At 41.2% G+C, this 21,147-nt stretch overlaps 1 protein-coding gene across 1 annotated transcript; it reads right to left on the bottom strand.

Moving 5' to 3' along the window:
* Nucleotides 1-1,549: 1,549 nt before the first annotated feature.
* Nucleotides 1,550-5,900, bottom strand: ifrd1 (interferon-related developmental regulator 1). Its single transcript, XM_077500861.1, has 12 exons — nucleotides 5,662-5,900; nucleotides 4,535-4,639; nucleotides 4,384-4,465; nucleotides 4,184-4,308; nucleotides 3,964-4,121; nucleotides 3,844-3,894; nucleotides 3,590-3,768; nucleotides 3,418-3,526; nucleotides 2,595-2,729; nucleotides 2,396-2,524; nucleotides 2,233-2,328; nucleotides 1,550-2,156 (listed from the first exon to the last, which is right to left on the bottom strand). Exons 1-12 carry the CDS (start codon nucleotides 5,690-5,692, stop codon nucleotides 2,070-2,072), a joined length of 1,287 nt encoding a protein of 428 aa, XP_077356987.1. The 5' UTR covers nucleotides 5,693-5,900; the 3' UTR covers nucleotides 1,550-2,069.
* Nucleotides 5,901-21,147: the final 15,247 nt, after the last annotated feature.

Here is a 21,147-nt window from a genome sequence, read left to right as displayed (position 1 = left end):
CGCGGCGAGGCGGGATGGAAAGGAGGGGGCGGTATGATGTGTCTCTCTATGTGCTCATGTGTGTGTGTGTGTGTGTGTGTCTGGGTGCGCACACATAACAGCAATGAGTCACACCGTGTGGGGGCTGCACTGCATCTGCGCTCGGCACGACAAAATGTGCATCGCTGCACCGTGTTTCAAAGCTGCGAGCACCTTCCATATGGTTTTGCCTCCACTCACACGTGAAGGAAATGCATGCTGTTGTTATTACTGCGTGATGATTATTATTTTGTAAAGTGTGCTCGCTTAGTCACGGCGGAATTGAGGGTTGCGATCAAGGGGGTGGGGAGAAAAATGAAGCAATTTGAGAATTGCGTAATGGAATCCTTTTTAACCTCCAAACTGGCTGCTGCTCAGTATCATCACTCATGCTCACTTTCAAGTGGAGGCATGATTAGCGTCAATGCGAGTGACACTGCAGCAGCAAGGCAGGTGGAGGAAAAGCGCCACCACTTGGCGAGGAGCGGGATTATACCTGCAGGTGACACGAATTCACAGAAATCCTAGATTTAACTGCAAACTTTCAGAGTTTGTGTGTGTGTGTTCTATTTTAGGGGCATTCTTGAGGAATTAAAAATTTATTAGCGCTTGGTATTGGTTTTACCCCGTGTACATACATTTTAGGGTCACTATGTATGAATTAAAACTATAAATCCACTGTATCGAGCAAGCTATATGGCTAGCTAGCTACCTGCGCTATCTTTCGCGTACCTCTATTTATACTAATATCCCACTATGATAATCACTGCTTTAATTAAATTGTCCATAGTTGTTAATGGTCATTTGTCTACATGTTCCCTGGGAGTGAGGTGAAAGCGCTGTAGAAAATGCATGGGATGGAAAACTCTTGTTAGTGAGTTCAATTAGTTTGCTATTGAATATTTTTATGTGCGTAGTCTTTAATTACATGCAGTCACTCCACCATGTGATGACTTTCCTAACCATATTTTAATGATCAATAGACAGCACAGCTCTTACTGTTTCATTCCTATTTTACACGCATTTGCATAACACCATCTAGAATACGTAATAGCTCATTAGCATTTTCCTTTTTGCAAATCCAATCAGGATGATCATGTTTGCTTAACAGAATCGCTGCAGCTAATTGTTGATAACACGCTTCATGGTTACTCTTTGTCCGCCTCCGTTATTTGCGGCAGCTCTGACAAACTCGCAATAACAACAACCTTGGGGATTTCACTAGTGTGTTTAGGAAGGTGGCGGGGGCACAATGTTCTGCTGGGTACCCTTTATGAGCAGATTCCTCACTCTGATACCAAGTCGTAAAAGAGATTCACACACATGCCATTGGCTCACTGTGACCTTCTCCCAGTGGAAGCTTTCTTCTCTTTAAACGTGCTAAGCAAAGCAAAAATATATATTCTACCAATCCTGGGGAAATTCATTTGACAAGCCTTTATGTATTATACTATATAGCTTGAAGTTTCTGACATTGGTGCGAATATTTTATTCCCAAGGTGAATATATTTCTCAAAAAGAAAAAAGGTACTGGAAGAAAGAACTTAAATTTATTTTCTGTCGAGGAAATGCAGCTTGGCATCATGTAAAATGTCTCGATTCACACAGTGATAAAAACGTTTTAAACACAAGTTGTATTTTTTTGCACTTTTTTTATCCCACCATATTTTTCTTCAGATTATACACCCAATACAATAAACATCAGGTTCCACACAGACTTCCTGTTGTCAGCTTTGTAGTGCAAGGTAACAAATTCCCTCTACCCTCTACTCCCCCCCCCCCCCCCAAAAAAAAAAAAAAAAGTGAGGCAAAAATACAAGTACAGTCAACACTACTTTGACTAATTGACATAATTTAACTGGAATATTCAACAAATTCACTATGTACAAAATCACAACTATGCGGACGCACTTACGGTACATACATGTAGTGTCTTTATAATAAAAGGAATATACTGTGTAAATGTTACCCACAAAGTGTATTAAAATAAGTGATTATGAGCAGGGAATCTTTGTAAATAAGTTGTCCGCAAAACAATAACATAAATAATGTTAGAAGTCTCCCACATCTGATCTCTTGTCCCTGAACTTGCTTCTTGCCTTGGTCCGAGCTTTGAAGGCGGCAGAGTTGTGAAGATGCTGTCAAAAGGGGAGACGGCTTTTAATGCAACGTTTCGTTTTTCGGCGCAATCTGAGCAAGCGACCTGTTCCTCACCCTCTCAAAGCGGGAGATTTTCATGGCCTTTATTGTGGCTGAGTCAACCAGTATGGGGGGTCCAAGTTGGAACACGTCTCGGATGAATTCGTTGGCCTGCGAGGGCAAAGTTCAACCATCACGTGTCAGTTGATGGCATCATGGTGGCTATAAATAAACATACCTGTAAGTGGTAGTTCATTCCGGAGCCTACAAACTCCCTGAAGGCATCGTACATCCTCTTCCTCAGCCAGCTGTCGATGGTCATGCGTTCTGTCCCGAAGCGGATGATCTCAGACTGGAAGTCGCCCTCCTGGAAGAGATCATGATCAGACTCGCAAATGTGCCAACTGTAAAGCGCAATAATCCGGGTTCGGACTCACCTCGACGGCCTTGAGCACGTCCCTGAACACCGAGCGCTGCTTCTTTTTGTCCGTCTTGGCCCGGTGCTTGTTGCAGTCGGTGGCCAGCGCGTTCAGTTTGTCGCACAGCTCGTCCCAGCCGTCAAACTCAAAATCCTACAAGACAATGGCGACGTTTAAAGATCCAAAGTGGTGGAACATTTTGGTAAATTAAAAAATTGTTCACACTAGATTGCAAAATTAGCGGTATCTTTTTTTTGCAAACTACTATAAACCTAAATTTTTTTAAATAAACGATCAACCCTCAGAACCAAAACGTGAATGTTGACTTTAATACTGCTCATCCAAGAATACAAATACAGGAGTGGCGGAATTAAGAGCTGGAGTGGCTAACAAGCGCAGTTAGTGGGATAAGCCAGCAAAAGCTAGCAAGAGCAAAGCGGAGGGAGACACGCAGCGGGAGTCCGACAACCACTTGCAGACCCCAGCTGTGGAAGGTAAGCGGCGGTCGATCCATTGGGTCAGACAATAGTTGCAAACACTACATTTGCCAAGTTCTCTTTCAGGTATCCGTAGCAGAAAGGTGGCGGCAATATATATATTTTTTTTGCATGGTGAAATATTTAATGTTTTCTTCTTTTTTTTTTTTTTTTTTTTTTAATTAATGATTAGTTTAAAGCAATTTTCTGGTCTTGAATGGTTTTTTTGTGTGTGTATTATGCTAAAATGTTTTCCCTAACAATATTCCCTATTAATAGCCAATCTGTAATTTTGTAAATTCATAATTTATTTACAAAAACATAAATCTCTACCATTATCAAAGTGGTTAGCACGAGACACTCACAGGGTCCAGATCTCTGGCCAGCTCGAAGAGCAGCGCGATAGTCTCGCCTGCAGCGATTCTCATGTTGACGTCGTCGCTTTCCAGCAACCTCGGAAGCTTGGGCAGATGTCTGAACAACAAAAATGCTCTCAATTTGTTTGGAATTGGCTGGTGGAGATCTGGCGTGACGTACTTGTGCAAGATGTCTTTGAGCTGGCTGCCGGTGCAGATGGTGAGCAGCAGGGCCCAGGACAGCAGGGCGTTGGTGTGGAGCTGGCTGGTCGGAGCGCTGATGGAGGCGCACGTGCCGTCTGCCCTGGCATAGGAGCGGCTGAAGAGGTTTTCGAAGCACTCCATGGTGGCGCGCACGTCCTGGACAACGTAAGCGGCGGAGGTCATTCCAAGTCCAAACAGCATGCGACTACTAACCAAAAAAAAGGAACTTACCAAAACATCATCTTCCGCAACTAACGTACATAGGCCCAAACTCGTCGCCACCTAAAATAAGAGCTTTATTTCAGCTTCTTTTCCAAAAGTTGCTTTGTAGCAACAATATGAACAACTCACCGCCTGTCGGCCTTGCATGTTGGCCGAGCAGTCGGCCAGGATGTTCTTGAAAACCGGCTTGAGGGTCTTAAACACTTCCTCGCTCTCGATGCCAGAGCCCAGCTGGATGCAGAGCAGGCACGCTAAAGACGCCGCAGCTCGCTGCTCCTCACTTTTACCTAACAGTGGCAACTCGTTTTAAGATGCACACACGGGTAAAATTAAATTCCACACCACTCACCTTTTTTCAGACTGCGTTCAATGCTATCAGTGATGGTCATCCTTCGCTCTGAGATGAACTCGTACAGGATGCGCGTGGCCATTGCCGTCTTTAGCCCGTCCAACGCCCCCTGTCTGGTCTTAGCACTAAAGAAAAAACAAAAATGTGGATTGTGGCTCATCTTTTCATTGCAATAATTAAATCATGCCGGATAGAAATACCTCTTGTCCACCGTGCTATCGATGAACCCCTTAAGCTTGTACTGGAAATCCTCCTGGGCTGCATCCTCACTGACCTCGCCACCTAAAAAATTAACCACTATTAGTACTTTCACAAATATGTCATTAATACAACATCAGAAGGGATGCCCACCTTCGTCTGCTACACTGGTAACATCACTGAAGCTGCTGCAATGACTGAGCGTCTCCACGGAGGCGTCCTCGTCGCTGAAAGGCTGCACGTTTCCATGCTGCGCCCCTGAAGAAGAAGGCAGGGAGGGGGGAAAAAAAATAATACAGTAAGTACACGAGTGACTCAGTTATGTAATATTGGCACAGCACAGGTACCACAGCAGCAAACTGCACAGTTATCTAATCTGTTCCCGTATGCTGCTGGTTTGCAGATTACATGTCAGGGTGATTCAGGTTTATTTTCCAGGCTGTGCAAACACACTGTTCAGTTCGGAAGGGCATGGGTCACAAATGCAGTGACAGAGCATGATAACCTGCCCTTTTTAAAAAAAAAATATATATATTTATTTATTTATTTTAGGTCCTTAAACCCCACATCTTTCAGATTCAAACATAGTTGCTAAAAGATGATACACGCGTGGTGTGTGGATTTGAGCACGTTCAGCTGCTGAGGCCATTTGAGTGCATGTGTTGACGTGGACTGAACAGCTGATTTATTTAGGGAAGAAGCCAGCACCGCCTTTAACACGCCCAAAACAATGAGCGAAGAATGTCCGCATTCATCAGCCCCGCCACATTGTTGTAACGTTGATCCTACAACAGGGCGGGACGGCTCTACACCTGAGAAATAATCAGAACTACGTAAAACAAGGCCATTCCAAGACATTTTGCGTCTTGGCTTGTTATTTACAAAGAAGTTACTCTAGATTAACAAGTGAACTAACGTAAACTAACCGACGCTTAACTACCGGATGTTGACGAACGCTGCAAAGTGTGGAAATGAACGTTCATTACAGTTTAAGCCTTGCCAGCATCCCTACATAAACGCCTCCGGGATTTGACAATAATAATAATATTAAAACAAAACATATATCATCGCGCGCTCACACGTTTCTACTGCTTTGTGTTAGCTGCTAAGATAGCGACAAGATGCGGTTTGACGAATACAACCCCATTTTTGTAGTCCGCGCGCGAGACACGTTTATCGCTACTCAACGGCCAAGCGCCTCCTCAAAAAACTACAACCCCCATCACGCCTCGCTAAGTCAAACAAGGCCGCGCGCACCGAGGCCCGTTCTTTTTACTCACCTCTGCCACTCTTCTTCTTGGCCTTTCGCATTTTCTTTGCCAAAAATCCACCGGATTTGATCAAAAATCAGCCAATACACGACCAGCTTTTATTGTGTTGTCTCGCAAAATGAAAATACCCCCGCGGCACTGTGAAGAAAAAGGAATTGAAAGCGATCTGGGAGGTACACTGTTGTCCGAGACGATACATTTTCCCTCATACACGCCAGTGCTGAGCCGATCACGCGACACTACCACTTTTTACCGGCAAAGCCGACCAATCAGCGGACAGGATCTCAGTCGCGTGTACACGCGCGTGACGTATTTGTGCGCACTTGTGGGCGTCTCCTTGAACGGTCACGTTTTCACCACAGTTCTATTTGCATACTCTTCGAAATGTACTCACTTTATACCACGAGGCATTTAACAGTAAGGTGCGATGTTTTGTGGTGCCACATGTAGGAAAAGCTCAGCAATTGCACACCAGTTTTCAAACTCTACAGTACTTTATTATTTTTTGTCGAATGTACTATAAACAAACGTGTATTCTCCCCAGGCTAAAATTATCGATGCACTATATGCAAATCCACACCCTCAAGAGCAAAGTCTGAATATGGTGTTAATCTTCACTGGATTCTGCTAGTCTAAAACTAATTAATTCAAGAGTAAAAAAAAAAAGTGCAGTTCATTTTTCTCATTTTTCACAATAAAGTCCTCTTCCAGGACGTCGGGACATAATAATTTTTTTAGATTATTTTCTCCCCTATTAGCTATTAGCCCCATATATCTATATTATTCTGTATTGTTGCGGTTAGATTATATATGTTTGCTGATGCACTTTTCGACATTGTTCATTCTTGTTTCGTATTTCTTTAGGACGTGCAGGTTGTGCCATGGCTAGTAAGTGTATACTTGTCACTTCATGTTCCTTCCCATGACTGCACAGATGCAAACAGATATTTAAACGCCACATTGGATGCATTCTTAAATATATGATTTAAATCATTTTGCAGTCTATGCATTTTAACTCATTCACTGCCAGCCATTTCAGAAAATTTCAAAATTTTTAATACCAATGTGATATTATGTTCAATAATTATATAAAAACCGAATCTACCAAATAACAGAATAGACTGGCCTACATTTTGTCCCGTCCCGTTCTTTTATTATTGAGGTTTGCCAAAATACAGCCATTTCTACCATGGACTCTGAAACTGTTTATTTCGTATAAAATGGGGCAATGCTGTCATCTACCGGTGGTTGGGCATCAGTAAAGTTGTTTCCAAGTTTGATATTTACTGTGGAGCATAGTCAAATTAGCCCCCATTTATCTCCGCTGTAAAAAAAATACAGTCAGAAAGAATGGGAGCTGAATTAATTGTTGTGCATGTCACTAACCAGGTCTGTATCATTGCATTAAGTGTTACAGTGATTCCAATTAGTTAAATGCTTGAGATTATACCAGGCACATTTTTCAGTAGGCTGGCACTGCATGAGGACTCGCAAAGAGCGTCTTTGGCACACTAGGGGGAGCCATTCTGTTTGAAATTCAAATGGCCTTCCCTCACAGTCGGCTTCAATTGCAATGGAGCGAGTGAAATTCCCACAGATATGTTTCTGTGATGCATTATTTAATTTCACTGCGCTGAGTGGTTAATAAACAGGAGTGTGCACTGCAACCACGTTAGATGGCAAAAGTAGGGATTTACGCACGTGGTTTTAATGCTGATTTGAAGTTTTATTTGAAATAACAGGAAGGAAAGAAGCAGCCAGTGGATAATCACCTGCCTCAAGAAAGAGGCAACACAGAGAAGCCCAGTGTGATGGCCGCTCGGCATGCTGTGCACGTTGCATGGGTGGGCACGGGCCCCGATCAACTTGATGCCACAGGAATACAGATGATGGCGCCAAGGCAGAGATGGCAGCGAGAGGCGCCTGCTTGACAGCAGACGATAGAAATGGTGTGAATATTAATCGTCGCGCTGCCTCGTTTTTCAATAATGCATAAATGGCGAGTCCCGCGGCTGCAGGTTGTCAGGGAATGAATATTGAGGCCTAAAGGCCAACCGAGACTCAGGATGTTGAATTCAAGTGACTCACTTGTTCTATTTTATAGCGATGAGCAAGCATTTAAGACATCTACAAGTATTTATGTCACTGTCTGGACACATGGTAGTTATTTTGTTTTTCCCTCCTTACTGTTTTGAAATTGACTTTCCAAGCAAAAATGGTTCGTGCTAAATGGCTAAAGCTAACGTGTTTTGACTTGTCCTTGAATCGAGGTGTCAAATTCATTTTAATCGCAGGCCGCATTATTTTCATCACAGGGATGTTATAACTGATAATATTGATCTGATGTGCACAAAAATGACAAGAAAACATTCAATTAGTTATCAAAATTATGTGGCAGGTTTGGAGATTGACACCCAGATCAGATGTCAAATTAAGCTATCATGTTTTTTTTTTAAACATTGAATGTTTTTGGCGGACACAAATTGAGTTAAAACAAACTGTCAACGATTCTTGTGAAAAAACAAAATGGCTCTTTGTGTACTGTTGAGATCGATGTTGTCGTGGCGACTAGGCAGAATTTGGTGACGACCCACTTCCTATTTTACCTGAAAAACGCTGTTCGCTTGAGCTAATTTAGTGGCCCTGCTTGCTTTTCTTCTTTGATGAAAAAGTACAGTCCTGGCTTTGGAGGCAGGCTGAACCGATGTCTGCCATCTAGTGGTGAACACTGTTATTACAACTTATGGGCTGCCATGTTCTTTATTAGGCCAGGCACGCAACAATTCAGTTAACAGTCACGCTAGTGCTAACACAACATCAGAGGTTTGCATGCTAGTCTATAGTTTAAAATAGTTCTGTGTCGCCACGGCAACAAGAGCGATGACAATCTCCAAATGAACCAGGTGGTTCCATTTCAAGTTTGAATTATGCTTTAATGTGCACTCTAGTTGAGAGATATTGCCATTTCATTTTGTGAGCTAAACACCACGTTCATGAAATTCTGGCTCCCGTTCAATGCCGCTGACCATCAACGACTAAAATCCAGTCTTGCGTGGATGAAATCAAAAAGGCACCTCCCTTTGAATTTCTAATTGCATCAGGTTAAGTGATTTGTCTTCATTATATTTGCATGCAACTTCCTGTCTCCTGTTTTTGATAGCCTTGTGCTTTTTTGTTTTTTTTTCCTATTCATCTTTTAAGGGTGACGGAGGCCTTTGTCGGCAACACGCCCTTCGCCGTGATTTGCGACATGGATTTGAATTGATCAAAGCGAAACCAAGAGAGACGCGGCGGGGGAGGGAGAGGAAGGTCGGTCAAAAAGTCCCAACTCTGCTCTTCCTTTTCATCTCAAACTTCAAACCTCATCATACTCCCGCAGCGCCGAGTGCAAACCATTTTTTAAACGTTTAACAAGAACTGCCGTTTGTCTGCGTTTGTCGATTTCGTGCAGAATCTGAGAGAAAAATCTGCATTGAATGCTTTTTGCGCTCACTTATCTCGGGCCCGTGAAAAATCCATTAAACCCTGGAGGTGCGCACACGAAGCTGATAAGCTATTGTCAACCATCCATCTGATGAAGTAGATTAAACACACATTGATAGTTACTTGTGACCTCGTTACCTGCAACTTTCTCGCCAAGCAAAACAAACAAACCCGTTTGATTGTCGCCTTTTGCTTGTTTGGCTTCCATTGTGGAAGCGAAGCGAAGCAGCCAGTTGGATGTGAGTCCCATTTTGCCCACTTTCAAAGACAGATGGGTTTCCAATCAGTTGTGAGCCAAGCTACTAGACAGCTGGTTCTGTTCCAATTCCTCAAAAAAAAAAAAAAAAAAAAAAGTCCCTTTCCTATTCAAGGAATGTCCTCTATTTGCTCACCTTCCTCTTTTGTAGCTGATAAATCTTTGCTACTTGAAATATGTTCAGATGTCGTCCTCTACAGCAGTGGTGTCCAAACTACGGCCTGGGGGGCCATTTCCGGACTGCCGTCTATTTTTCAGTGGCCCGCGGCATATGCTAAAAATGGAATTTGACTCAGTTCAAATAAAATAAACAAAACAAAAATGTTTGGAGATGGTCAAAGTAAGAAGGGAGGGTATCGAAAAACAGATGCCATTAAAGGTTATTTTTGTTAACTAAAACTAAAATTCAAAAAACAATATTGTTACCGAAATAAAATAAAAACGAAAACTAACTGAAACTACATTTTATGTTTACAAAATTAACTAAAACTATAATTATAGCAAACATGTCCTTCGTTTTAGTCTTTGGTAATTCATTTAATGCATGAGCCTTTGGGGGTGATTTTAAATGTGATTTTTAGTAGATTTATTTTGATATAAACCCGAATAATGACGTTTGAAATTATATCACACAGAAGTGACGTCATCTAGCAGCATCCAATAGAAAAGCACCTTCAGATGACGTTGCTCCCATGGTGCGACTAGTAATACCCATTAAAAAAAACAAAAACTAATACTAATACTGAAACTAACAAACTAAACTTAAATTAAGCATTTTTTTTTAAAGAATTAAACTAATAAAAACTAACAGAACCACCCTGAAAACTAATAAAAAACTAAAATGAAAAATTCCAAAACTATAATAACCCTACTGCCATATTACAAATAAATTGGTTTATATACTGTAGCATTTTTCTAAATATGCAAAAGCACAAACAAATTATTTGTACAATTTTTAAGACTAAACACAATTTCTCTTCATAACATTATGTGGCCCTTGCGTCCTTCTGATTTTCTGGATGTGGCCCTGCTCTACAGGATTGGGGGCAACCAAAGAAGAAATTGAATTAGAAATGATCTGAATATTAATTTGACCCTTTATGCCTTGTGCCCAAATAAATGTAGACGGGTTGTGGAATGTGTAGAAATACAAATTGTAGGCGGAGGCAGGGCATGTGCGCTGAATCCATGCGCTTTGTGTGAGGTTATAAGGGCGGCCTCTGTGCACTACAGCTGCGTTTAACATACAGAAGGCGGCTAGTGTGAGTTTATTTTGGCACGCGACATGCGGCACAGCGCGCGGATTGTTCCATCACAGGGCGGAAAGTCGCATTTTACAGAAGCAAATGTGAGGCCTCCTGGCAGCTCTTTCGCAAAGCTCGGTTTTGCCATTTTGGCAAGGGCCGGCGATCCTCCCGTCGCAAATCATGTGTCAAAGTGGCAGCATGGCACTCAAAAAAAAAGGCTGCCGTTTGACACATTTGTGGATGTGAGGCTAAAATAAGACACGACACAGACAATATGGCTCCAAGTTTGTTGGTGAGGCAGATTCCACTACTTTTGTGCAGCGTCATGAGGCTCAGGAAATAAAATTGTCGATTAAACTTGGTAACAACAGTAAGAAATGGTTAATTTTAGCATATTGGCAATGAAAACAGTTAACAATGGGTTCTAACAATATTTCTCAGGGTTCTTTTGGAACATCGAGCATAGTCGGGGTCAAATTGACCCATTTTAAAGTTAAAAAGAAAATATCCCCCCCCCCCCCCCCACAATATTAAATTTCACATAATCAGAAACGACATATGTGCAATGAAAAGAATATATATTGCATTGTGAAGGAATATTACACATTCTGGGTCAAATTGACCCATTTAGTTGGTGAAAAAATACAAGTATTCGTTTTTGTTTATGAAACTTTTCATCAAGCAGACAAAATTGTTAACTTTGACATATTTTCAGTTAAATGTTAAACGAAATGTTTTAAAACATTAAACATAGGCCGGGTCAAAGTGACCCATTTTAAAGTTAAAGAACAACAAATAGTATTTCATAATGGGACTTGTTAAAAATTGTTAATTTAAAATTGTTTCAACGGAAGAAGTTAATGTTTAAAGGGATACTTATTTAGCCATTTTTGGAAGTCAAACATTATGCCTATAATAAATGTGATATTTTCATCATTTTTCATGCACAATTAGTACCTTTAAAAACACATTTTGCAACTTGCTGTCGACTGCAAATGACATCACACGGGCTCAGGTAACCAATCACAGCTCAGCTTGTGAATGTCACATGACCAAACCAAGAAAACAGCTGAGCTGCGATTGGCTACCTGAGCCCGTGTGATGTCATTTTCAGTCGACAGCAAGTTGCAAAATGTGTTTTTAAAGTTACTATTTGTACGTGACAAATGAAATGAAATGAAAGTATCAAATGAATTTGTTAAGGTTCCGGTGCGACCGGAGAGTGGATCCCAGAATCACAGAACACAGGAGTAAGCGAGAGGTTTTATTCACCAAAACACGTTAATATGAACATAAAGCGCTGGACACAGCCAGGAAAAAGGTTAACAAAAAGTGCTTGCAAATTGCAAGGAGGGAAATTAACACAACACAAAAAGACCCGAAGGCTACAAACCGCAAACACAAGAAAGCAACAACTTACTATAGCTATGAAACACGCCACATAAAAGTGGGAACAAAAAGAGACGTAGCAAAACTTACGTAGATGAAAATCGAGAATCTTGGACTATAATAATTAGCGAAGGCGAAAAACAGTAGAAACTAGTGATGGCAAAATGAAGCCCCGTAAAGCAGTGAAGCCCTGCAGTTAAATGCTTCACACACACGTAGGGGCTTCAAGATGATTCATTTCCTCGACTACGCCATCATGTGGACAGAAAAATGTATAACATGCTTGGTGCATGCAATAAAATGGTGGGGTGTAAATCATGCTCTAAATACAAAAGAATATATATTTGAAGAGTGTTTTAACATGAATTGTTCTGTGTTACTTTGTCTATGTTTGTGCTTATGCAACAAGTGAAAATGTGAAATAAGGAGGTAAAATAAAGTGCTTATTCATTTTTATTTAAAAACAATTTTTTCCGAAGTTTTTGGACTCAGGCGGTTTCTTTTTTTTGCAGAGAATTTCACCTGCTTTGGAAAAAAACTCTTTCACATGGTACTGATGAAGCAGGGGTGCATCGATATGAGATAGCAAGTTTGTATAGAATTGGACGCGTATATTTCTGTGATTCCCAGTACTGAAGGGGACTTTCAACTGTGAACAGAAAAATGTGAATTTTATGTGTTGTCACATTTTATTTTATTTTATTATTGGAATCTGTTAAAATAGTACCGTAATTGCAGTGCATTACCTTCTGAGGTGAGATCTGCTCAAAGTGCTCCTAAACAAGGGAAAATCTCTTTCTTGCTGGTTCCATCGCAAAAAGAGGCTCGTCAAATCGAATGCCAAAAGCAAAAAAAGTAGCGCTATAAGGGACCCGAAAACACAAAAAGTGAAGGGGAATCCATAGCGTTTCTTTGCCGCTTTTATTTCGAACTACACTCAAACCTAGCGAATCATTTCCTGAATCAGTCACGTGGTACACCTGCTTCGTGGGGCTTCAAACGTCACCACGTACGTCATCAACACACGCATTGACACGCCGTTCATGAACCACTCATCTGCATTACTCTGCACACGCTTCAGGGATTCGAACCGAGAAGCACATCACTAGTAGAAACACTAGACGATGGCTGTGAGCAGACGGAGCAACGACCCGACAGTGGCTGCAAGGAGTCCCAGTCCTTATGAAGGCCTAATAGGTGATGCACTGCAGGTGTGGTGCAGGGGACACGCCCCTCTCATTAATCAGGCACTGTGAGACAAGGAAAACACACTGACCCCGGGTTTTCACCGGATGCGGTTGCGGTGCGGTCCGGCGACGCAAGCAATTAGATTCCATTCATTCGAATGGTGCAGTTTACACCGCTTACGGGTGCGTTGCGTGTCGACTGCGTCTCAGCTGCGGCGTGCCGCAGGCCTTCCGCAAGGATAGATCTATTTTCTATTTTTGCCGGACGCCGCAGCGGTAGGCCTCCGGCAAATGGCAAGCTAGCACAAAACACATCGAGCGGGACAGGAAGACCGAGGCAGTTTCAAAATAAATTTCCGGTTACCTTTCAGAATAAAACACTCGCCAGCTCCTATTTCGCAAGTTTTTCAGCAAAACGTGACGTGGGCGTCGCCGGGCCATGTGCTCATTCACGGTTTAGACGCCAGCGAACATGGACGAGGAGAGGTTTATATTGGAGGTGGAAAACCACAAAATAATATATGACACGGCACATCCTTTTTATAAGGACTGTAATGTATTGTGAGTTTGATGTTCGTGATTGCTTGTTGTGCCCGTCTCGCTTGCCGTACTGAGCGGCAGCCGGACGGGGAAGACAGAAATAAAGAGTGGACCCGCACTGACCCGACTCTCGTTATTAATATACTTTACAAGGACAACCAAAAAAAGGATGCTGCATGTAATCTCATAGCAGAAGAAGAAGAAAAGGTTAAATCAAAAGAAGTCTACCTCTCTTTCTGCTTCTCTGTTGAGCACAGACTTTCTGTATGTTTGTCGTTGTGAAATGCCACATGATCGCGCGCGCGCGGTCCCGCGAGACACGTTGGGAAGTGGGCGGCGACGGAGCTGCCGGACCGCAGCTGTGCGGAGCCGGTGTGGATTGACAAAAAAATTGACCCGTCCGGAGCACGCAGTCAAGACGCACCGCACCGCAACCGCATCCGGTGAAAACCCGGGGTGAGAGCCCAGCAACATGACAGAATTATAGACAAAATATTAACTGTTTATTGCTATAATGGGCTAAATAAGTGAAGTATCCCTTTAATGGGATGCATTTTCATCATTAAAAATAGCCTGGATCGAATTGACCCGGGAGCATTGTTATTGTAGTTCCTGAGGAACCAACCTAGCAAGAGGGTTAAAAAAAAAATATCCAATGATTCAGAGGGTTTGATGCCTGTTGTTCACATATTGATGACATACATATGATTTAAGTATATATATACATACGATTAATTAATTTAATTTAATTGACATACAGCACGCATGTTCGCGGAGCTCGAAATCTTTCTGCCTGCGCCTGATCAAATTCACGAAAATCTCTGCGCCAATATTTAGACATGGTCTGTGCAGGCTTAAGTTTGGCAACGACCGGTCTGCCAAATGAGACGAAAATCAGGATCCGTTGTGTCTGTTGAGCAATTATTTAGCAACTTGATAACCAAACAATATGAAACCAATCTCAAAATGATCCAACGTATTTTTAGGGATAGACCGATTATCGGCTGGGCCGATTATCGGCGCCGATATTTAGCATTTTGAGAAATATCGGCATCGGCCATTTTGACGAATCATATGGCCGATAATAGATCCATTTTTTTTTTAAGTGTTAACTTCAGGAAACTAATTTAAATGTAAATGTTTTTATTTTCATTTTTGTCGACCCTGGGAACTCTCTGCACCTTCTGTTTTTGGTTGAAATTAAAACTGAGATAAGTAAAAATTTAATACTTTGGATATTTTTAAATTTTGGAAGACTTTTATTTCGTGTAGAAAAAAAACCCCTTAAAAATATTTTACTAACCCTAAAAGTTGCTCAATAAACATATGCTTTAAAAAAAAAAAAAAAAAAGATAAGAGCTGGAGTTTGTATTTTTTCCAAATTTTGATGTCCCTTTTTAGTGAAAATGAATATCGGCTCCAAATATCGGTTATCGGCATCCTTCACTACTAATAATTGGTATCGGTATCGGGCCCGAAAAAACCTTATCGGTCTATCTCTACTATTTTACGGGTTTCAATGTGTGTGCGTCTTGGCACAAAAAGTTGCTGGGACACCAATAAGTAGACCTTGTTGAGTTGCCTGGCAACCTTGGAGGCCACAAAGAGGGGGAAGTTTGGCACTGATGAATACCTTACGTAAGCACAGGTTGCATAAGGCTACAAGTAATAGAAACAACATAACATGAAATCAGGCAGGTAATACATAGAAAGTAATATTTGCTCCACCACAATCACACTCTGCTCTCTGGCAACATTCGCCTCACCGTTCCTCTTCAAGCACAAACGGGCAATCAAATCCGATGCTCTTATCTCTGCCCTCCCTCTTCCATGGTGATATTTTGGTTGCAATAGGTCACCACCCACTGTGCTCTGCGGGGGTGCAGCCCACTGAAGCCATGGGAAGCTCCTGTGAACCTGTAGCGAGGCACGCTGGGGGGGGGGGGGGGGGGGTTCTACTCTCCCTCGCCTGCCCGCCTTTTGGGCTCAGAGCTGCGGATAAACACAGACCCCGCGGGTGCCCGTTGATGGATTTACCTGTTGCACTCAATCAATAGATGAGAGTAGAAGAGTATTTGGAACAGTCGTCATTGTGGAAGTGTACCTAATAGTGTGCCTGGGGAATCTATCAGAAGTATGAGACATACTTGTTCCCAACATTCATGGATCTTATGCTAAACAAACAAAAATAAAGCCAATCAGAATCCTGTAAAATGTTGAATACAAAGTTAATACAGCAATAAACAAAACTACAAAAAATAAAATAGTAGAAACATGTGGACAAGTGAGAGCAGAAGCGCAATAATGCCAAAAGCTAAAAATCGTAGTGAGTGGGATGTAAATGAGTGTGTGCAACGTCTGACTGGGAATTATTATTATGATGATTGTTATATATGACCTCTGGCTGCTGCTTGGGGTGCCAGGCTTGAGAAGCCTCTAATTGACACATAAAGTCACAAAGAACCAAGGTCAGACACTCAGACAACCTTGGAAGAATAACAATTTCAATTCCAGATATTGGTTAAGGGAACAGCAATTGTCTGAACTGAAAACAAAATGAAAACGCATGATTTTATAGTCTACCCTCAAACTGTCTTCAGAGGATTCCTCTAGAATTCATAATTTTGCATCTTTCCTCTCCCCTCCCTCATGATTCCAACCTGGTAATGTATGCAGACGGTCGAAGATCAAAGATACCTCGAGTGCATTTTGGTGTGTGCACATGTACGTGAAGCTGCTAACAGTCTTCAAAAGCGCCTGCGAATAGGCCGGGGGCGGAGGGCGTTGCCGAGTCTTCACGTATGTTTGACTGCAGCTTCAAGGTGAATCGCGACAAAATGTCACATAGGACAATCATTGAATATGCTAATTAGCTTAATATTCCCCTCCTCAACTAAACCTCCCCAGATCCAAGCTATACAAGACAATAATCCAGCACCGTCCTTCTAATTGTCATGGACTACAAGTGTGATACAGGAGGCTCCGCCCACCAACAATCACAAAGGAAGCTACAGAAACGCAAACAAAATGTCAGAACGGACAGGTAGAAAACGGGAACATGACAGTCTCACAAACTTCCACATTTGGATTTTGCCTTTGAAGACTACAATGAAGGCATTTTTCACACTGCACTTATCTGTCATGCCAGGGTTAAGTTTGGGTCATTCAAGGGTTATGTTTGGGTCATGACCGTGAGGTCAAGTGTCTGTTTTGAACTGATGTAACCATCATCTGGTTTCAACTGGAAAAATGCTATCTGATGTCAGGAGCTATGTGATGTCAAGAATCTTTAATCTCTTTACTCGGTCAACGGCCAATCAGATAATTCGATGTCAGTCCTGTTACCCACATGTTACCCACGATGTTATCCGAATAAATAGTTACAATCTTATTTGTGTCTGCGCTTTTGGGATCCAACTCCAGAACGTAACGTTATCAAAGCAATTTATATGGAAGGGGCTGGCGGAAATAATTTCAGTGCACTAAAAGAAAGCATTTTTGAAAATAAAACTAACAAACCTGCTTTAAAAAAAATCCTTTATACTAACAGAATTTCAAAAACAAAAATCAAAATGAAATCGACCTCTGTAGGGCGTGCTACAGTACAGAGCCATTTTTGTGTCATTTATACACTTACTTTTTCCACCAGGACAGGTGTGTGCAAAGTTTGACATATTTAGGCCCTCGGAGAATAATAATAATAGTTTCTTTAAAAACAATAGAGACCTAGCTTGCAGCGGTCAGCGCTCACTATGTACAGTATAATGAAAAATCCCAAACGATTATAACCCTGATAATTTAACAACCATAATAATTCTCAGTTTTGATTGACAGTGTTTGATCCATATGAAAATGGAGCCTCTCTCTCATCCTTCAGAGTAAAGCCATTCATCTGTGCTCAAATATGGACAAAATACAAAAATAACCACACTCTGGTTGAGTTTCCAATCAGATGGTCTGACATTTGCGAGATGAGTTTGACTTTTTTTCTGTTTGTTTGCCTTGCCTGTGTGTTGCTGCAAATCAATCCATCTCTCTTGCTGCGCCTCCTTATCTGTCAGTGTCATCATCCTGCTCCTCTTTCTCTCATTTTTTTGCCTTCTCCTGCCACCTATCCAACTGTTTGCATTTTTTATGTGGAGATATCACAGGCTTGCACCGCTGTTGGCTATGAGCGAATCTGCTATCCACATATACACATATATAAAAAGAAAAAGAAAATTTCACCTCGCTATGGGGGGTTATCATAGTAAAGTCTAGTGCGTCTCCCACTGAGCACATGCATTCCCTCTACTGACTTTCATCGTCCGCAAGAAAGCCACCACTCATTGATAGCGTTTCCACTGAATTACACTGAATTTCTATCCACTTGTCATCCATTAGGACATGCTCGCTTAGAGCATACAATTTACTATAAACAATTTAAACCAGTGGTGTCCAAACTGCGGCCCAGGGGCCATTTGCGGCCCGCCGTCCATTTTTCAGTGGCCCGCGACATATGCTAAAAATGGCATTTGAATCAGTTCAAATAAAATAAACAGAACAAAAATGTTTGTCAAAGTAAGAAGGGAGGGGATCGAAAAACAGGCGCCATTAAAGGTTATTTATTTTTGTTAACTAAAACTAATGAAAAAACTAAAATAAAAAAAACAATATTATTACCGAAATAAAATAAAAACGAAAATGCTTTTTAAAAAACAAAAACTAACTGAAACTAACTATAATTATAGCAAACATGTCCTTCATTTTAGTCTTTGGTAATTAATTTAATACATGAGCCTTTGGGGATGATTTTAAATGTGATTTTTAGTAGATTTATTTTTATATAAACCGGAATAATGACGTTTGAAAGTATGCCACACAGAAGTGACGTCATCTAGCAGCAGCCAATAGAAAAGCACCTTCAGATGACGTTGCTCCCATGTTGTTTTTTAAATATTGCGCACAAGTAATACACATATTTAAAAAAAAATAAAATACTAATACTGAAACTAACAAACTAAACTAAAACTAAGCATTTTTTAAAGAACTAAACTAATAAAAACTAACAGAACCACCCTGAAAACAAATAAAAACTAACTAAAATGAAAAATTCCAAAACTGTAATAACCCTACTGCCATATTACAAATAAATTGGGTTTATATACTGTAGCATTTTTTTAAATATGCAAAAGCACAAATAAATTATTTGTACAATTTTTAGGACTAAACAATTTCTCTTCATAACATTATGTGGCCCTTGCGTCCTTCTGATTTTCTGTATGTGGCCCTCAAATGACACCCCTGATGTAAACAACTTATGTCCACAAATGTATTTTAGTTGAAATACAGTAGGGTGAAATATGGGTCAGCTTTTTGGGTTATTCAATAAACCCAGTGATGGGCAATATAAATGCTGCAGAGTAGGCCACAATTTTGCATCAATGCTACGGAGGCGGGATGGGGGTGGGGGGGGTGGGGGTAATCAATAGGATCGCACACTTTCGAACCAGATTCTCATGATAAAGATTGACTATCCTATTCATTTTGACCCAACTTTTTGGATCAAATTGATAACCCAAAAAGTTGGATATAGTGGATTAAATGTATAATTGACACAAATTGGGTTATTCTTGTTTTCTGTTGTTAATAAGTGCACACAGTAAAGTCATCTCGTGACTGGCGTGCATCCGGCTACTATTTGTCATGCCATCTCGTTGACTTATCTAACCAAACCATCAGCATCATCATCAACCCAATATAATGACAAAGCTAATCGCATCAGGAAGGAAATGACAGATTGCGATCACCAGCAGGATTTCATTAAACCAGCTTGGCTTATCTCTCCGTCAAACAAAATGAAATATGAAGAACTGTTTGACAGTTTCATAAATTAACTATGATACTCTTCATAAAGGCAGAATGATGTTATGCTGAACTGCATCTATGTCGTGTTTTAGCCAGTAAGTGTAAATACATGAATCATCCTTCCTGCAGCCAAACTGCTGCTTTCAACTTGAATCGAAGCCTTAGAAATTACAGTTTCTTTGCGCAGGCACCAAAAGATGAGATCACAGCACAGTAGTTATTCGTGTGTTTATGGCATTAGTGAAGGCTGAGATGCTCACGAAGGCCTCAACACATCAACTCACACCAGCCGGTAGGTAGGGTGACTCGTGGCACTCACACCAACACCCACAAGCCGACGTGCTGATGGAACGGCCTCGGCAGATAAAGAGCAAGTGTGCCACGGGGAGCCGCTCGGCCATTTTCGCCACTCTCTGTGGTTTTTACACATATGAGCAAGACTCGTGACTAAATCCGAGAAACAAAACTTTGCCTGTCTGCACGCTGCTCACGACGCGCAATCGCTCATTCCACAAGTACAGTGAAGTTAAAAAAAAAAAAGGAAAACGCATAATTCAGTGTTTCCTCTTTTCTTTAGATACACTTTAGTTCATTTATACAGGAGTTGGTCTGGTAAAAAAATGATGATTTGAAAACATTGTATCCAATATATTTTCTAAATTTGTTATAACTTTTAATGTTTCCATAACTTCAGAGCAGTGTTAACCAATGCGCCCACCCGACCACACGTACAAATTTTATAGTTTTAGTGTTTTTGTTTTTTTCCAGGTTCATACTGTGCCCTCTTGTGCTTTCTTTCTTTCTTTCTTTCTTTCTTTCTTTCTTTCTTTCTTTCTTTCTTTCTTTCTTTCTTTCTTTCTTTCTTTCTTTCTTTCTTTCTTTCTTTCTTTCTTTCTTTCTTTCTTTCTTTCTTCCTTCTTCTTCTTTGTCTTCTTCTTCTTCTTCTTTGTCTTCTTCTTCTTCTTCTTCTTCTTCTTGTGACCAGCCAGGCTTCCTGTTCTGTCTCCCCCCTGTTGGTCATTGTTGTTTTGTTGTTTTCATGTTTCTTGGAAGAGTTGTGACTGGGAGGGGGGGGGGGGGGGGTCGTGGTGGTTGTCCTTATATAGAGATCAATAAAGTTTACAGTGTGTTATAAGGACGATAAATGGTTTCTTTTATATTGCGTCATAGTTCATTTGCCTCTATTTTAGGGTTGTTAGGTTCTGAGGTTGGATCCCAAAAGCATAACATCAAGAGGCATAGAACAAACTTGACTAGACGAGAAACAATGAGAATGCATTGAGAATCAAAAGACGCAAAGCCCCCTTGGGTTGTGGAGATGCACAGAGGAACAGTGGTAATAATCCGACAAACACACACTTCTCGGTTTGTCTTAAATAGACAGTCAATTGATCGGATTGACTGTGGCTAGACATGTGGGTAACAGGACTGACATGGAATTTTCTGATTGGCTGTTGACCAAGTAAAGGGATTAAAGATTCTTGACATCACATAGCTCCTGACATCACGTAGCGTTTTTACAGTTGAAACCAAATGATGGTTACAT

The sequence above is a fragment of the Festucalex cinctus genome, chromosome 16 (assembly GCF_051991245.1).
Source record: "Festucalex cinctus isolate MCC-2025b chromosome 16, RoL_Fcin_1.0, whole genome shotgun sequence".
In the NCBI taxonomy this organism is placed as follows: Eukaryota; Metazoa; Chordata; class Actinopteri; order Syngnathiformes; family Syngnathidae; genus Festucalex; species Festucalex cinctus.
This window is presented reverse-complemented; position numbering and strand designations above follow the sequence as displayed.